The sequence below is a fragment of the Arachis ipaensis genome, chromosome B08 (genome assembly GCF_000816755.2).
Source record: "Arachis ipaensis cultivar K30076 chromosome B08, Araip1.1, whole genome shotgun sequence".
Taxonomy (NCBI): Eukaryota; Viridiplantae; Streptophyta; class Magnoliopsida; order Fabales; family Fabaceae; genus Arachis; species Arachis ipaensis.
Window position 1 is genome coordinate 13,257,932 of NC_029792.2, and position 3,014 is coordinate 13,260,945.

A 3,014-nucleotide genomic window follows, 5' to 3' on the forward strand; every position below is an offset into this window, starting at 1 on the left:
ATCTTTTTTTCCAAGTTTGATCCAAGTATGTTCTTGGGCCGACCTCTTGTTTTGACACGTGGTGGGCTTTGAAGATCATTCACATTGCTTAATGTCGCTTCTTCATGGGTTAACAAACTTTTTCCTTTGCTTCTCTCTTGATATTCTTCCATCTCAGCCATGACCTTGTCAAATGCTCGGTGCAAAATTTCAGTCAACTCTTCAGACTTAGATGCAAATTCACATATATTGTGCGACCGAAACACCAATTTGTCAAATCTCTTACTTCTTGGCTCCAGTAGAGGTTCATCTTGGCTGCTCTTGATGTGTGTATGCCTCCTCTTTATGTTCTTGCTCCAACGTTCCAATATGTATTTTGGTGCCACATTATCCACTCGCTCAAAGCTTAGGACACTTAGGGAATGGCGGCACAATATGCCTCTAGACTCAAACAGCAAGCAATGGCACTTTACATCTCGTGATATTCCGTCATAGGTGATGATAAACTTGTTGAATGTGGAGTTGAAAACCTGCTCTATGGCTTCATATGTTGTGAAACCTAGAGTTGAATGAATTGATCTTGTGATACAATTCACTTTACCTCTGAATTGAGCTTGAACTTCCCTGAACTTCTCATGGGTATATACATGCTGAAACTGTGCCTTTATTGCTGATTTTGTTGTGCATGGTATCACGGTGTGAAAATCTGCAGCATCGAATTCTCTCTCCGCTTGTTCTCTGCTTGCTAGGTAATTGTCGTATTGCTTCACGAATTATCTCAAGGAGCTATTCCATGTGATGAACTTGTTAAAAAATGAATGCATGCTCTCGCTCCTTTGTGTGCTTCTCATCCCAGCCCAAAAGTGGTGATCCAAATAAACAGGAATCCATATATGCCGATCCTCGTACAGATCTGCAAACCAAACCGAACTTATAAGGTCTGGTGAACCAAAAACAGTGCCTGCTTTTGGGAAAAAAAGATATGAGCATAAAAATAATTCAAATTGAAATCTCAATTACCTGAAAGCCACTTGTTGCCTCCGAGGCCGTACTTTCTAAGGAAATCGATCCAGTTTCTGTCAAATGCTTTTTTTGTGTGCGAGTTCCAAACAACATGGCTCATCTCTTGTTCAATTTTGTTGTGTCCCTTGTAGCCATTTAATTTGCTTGGGATCTTCTTCATAATGTGCCAGATGCACCAGCGGTGAATTGTTGTTGGCATGCACAGCTCAATTGCCCTTTGAATAGATGCGCATTGATCGGTAAGAATACCTTTTGGTGCCTTCCCTCCTATGCAACGTAGCCAACACTCAAATAGCCATTTGAATGATTGGATGTCCTCATTTTTCATCAGTGCACATCCAAGAAGTGTGGACTGGCCGTGGTGATTCACGCCCACAAAAGAACCTAAAACCAAATTGTACCTGCATAAATAACAAGCACACTGTGGTGAACCGAAATATGTACAGCTACTGAACATCAAAAGTATATTTGAAAGAACCGAATACCTGCTTGTGTTATATATGGTGTCAAATGAAACCACGTCTCCGAAATAATCGAATGCAGCCCTGCTTCTTGCATCCGCCCAGAATGCATGTTTAATGCAATGATCGCCTTCAAGGTTGAGCTCAAAGAAGAAATTTCGGTTCTTTTCTTTCATTCTTACTAGGTACTTCCCAAATTATTTGGCATCATCTTCTTCTGAAATATTACGTACTTCCCTTGTGATGTAATTCCTGACGTCTTTATCTATAAAACCTAGTTCACGGTGGCTGTCAGCTGCTACCACAAATGATTAGTAAGTTTTGCTCGGTCTGATTTTGGCTTCCTCGTGGGTTTCAATGGTGCGACGCACGAACATGCTAAGCTCCCTGTGTTGTTTGAGCATCTCAGCCTGGTCTGGAAAACAAGGATGTGAGTGATTCAAAACAACTTTGGAAATTGTCCAAAGACCAACATCCTTCATTATGTGTATGTAAATTCTGGCCGGACAATTTAACCTAGCTGAAGGGTTTGTCTTCAAAGTTAGAGATATCTTTGATTTCCACCTCCCCTCTCTAGAGCATACAATTAGTTGATTCTTAATCTTGTCTCCATCCCGAGTCGTGTTCCTTATTTTGGTGGAAAAACAGCAAGTTTGGAATAATGTTTGTAGAACTTTCTAGCTTCTTCTAGGGTCTTGAAAATCATTCCCACTTTTGGGACAAATTTTTCGTCCACAACACAACTGGTCTGCAAGGTGAACCGAAATCGTAATTATGGTGAACCAAAATCTTAATTACGGTGAAACAATTATATAGTGCTTAGGGAACAAAACAAAATATATTCGTCTAATTTTTTTTAGACTCCTTTCTGCAGACCGAACCAAAAACATGCACGTTCTGAACCACCTCTTTAGTACTTACCGAACCAAAAAGTTACTCACATTTACTCAGATTTACTCACAGTTACTGACACTCAGTTACTCACAGTTACATATTATCAATTCAATTCAATTCAATTCAGATGTAGATCACCTCAGTCCATTCAATTCAGTTAAAATAAAATTAGCAATTTCATTCCATTGAATTCGATTCAAAATTCAATAATCCAAACCTCATCAAATTCAAGAAGAAGAAGAACGCGAAAAAAGGTTTACGTTGTATGAAAAAGTTTACGTTGAGAAAGGTTTACGTTGAGAAAGGTTGATCAAAAAAAATAAGGATTACGTTATATACCATATAAGAGGCGCGTGTAAAACAAACTAGTGTGTGGGGGCGTGGAGTGAAAAGTACTTGAATACCATCCATGTAATGTTTACATGGATATAGAGCTTTTCTGTTTTGAAAATTAAAAAAAAAAGAAAAAAAATAATTAAGATAACATTCTTAGCACACTTATATGTCCATTGTACGGTGAATTTTTTGTTGTTATTTTTCAGCACATCTGAAATTGTCTTAAATAAACAGTAATTTTCTATTATTAGAAAATTAAACAGGCTTAGGCATCTCTGATGAATCTTCAGTTGGCTTTATTTATTTATTTTCTCGGTTTAA

The 3,014-nt window shown here is 38.2% G+C and overlaps 1 protein-coding gene across 1 annotated transcript; it reads right to left on the minus strand.

The window, feature by feature from the left end:
• On the minus strand, positions 753–1,639 carry LOC110265234 (protein FAR-RED IMPAIRED RESPONSE 1-like). Its single transcript, XM_021108121.1, has 3 exons — positions 1,488–1,639; positions 1,000–1,403; positions 753–892 (listed from the first exon to the last, which is right to left on the minus strand). Exons 1-3 carry the CDS (start codon positions 1,637–1,639, stop codon positions 753–755), a joined length of 696 nt encoding a protein of 231 aa, XP_020963780.1.

What these genes read in the sequence shown, in the direction of transcription:
- LOC110265234 (XM_021108121.1), bottom strand. Translation starts at nt 1,639, where the DNA reads ATGAAAGAAAAGAACCGAAATTTCTTCTTTGAGCTCAACCTTGAAGGC. An exon ending in ACCATATATAACACAAGCAG is followed by an intron (nt 1,404 to 1,487) that starts GTATTCGGTTCT and finishes TTATTTATGCAG; the next exon opens with GTACAATTTGGTTTTAGGTT. An exon ending in AGGCAACAAGTGGCTTTCAG is followed by an intron (nt 893 to 999) that starts GTAATTGAGATT and finishes TTTGGTTTGCAG; the next exon opens with ATCTGTACGAGGATCGGCAT.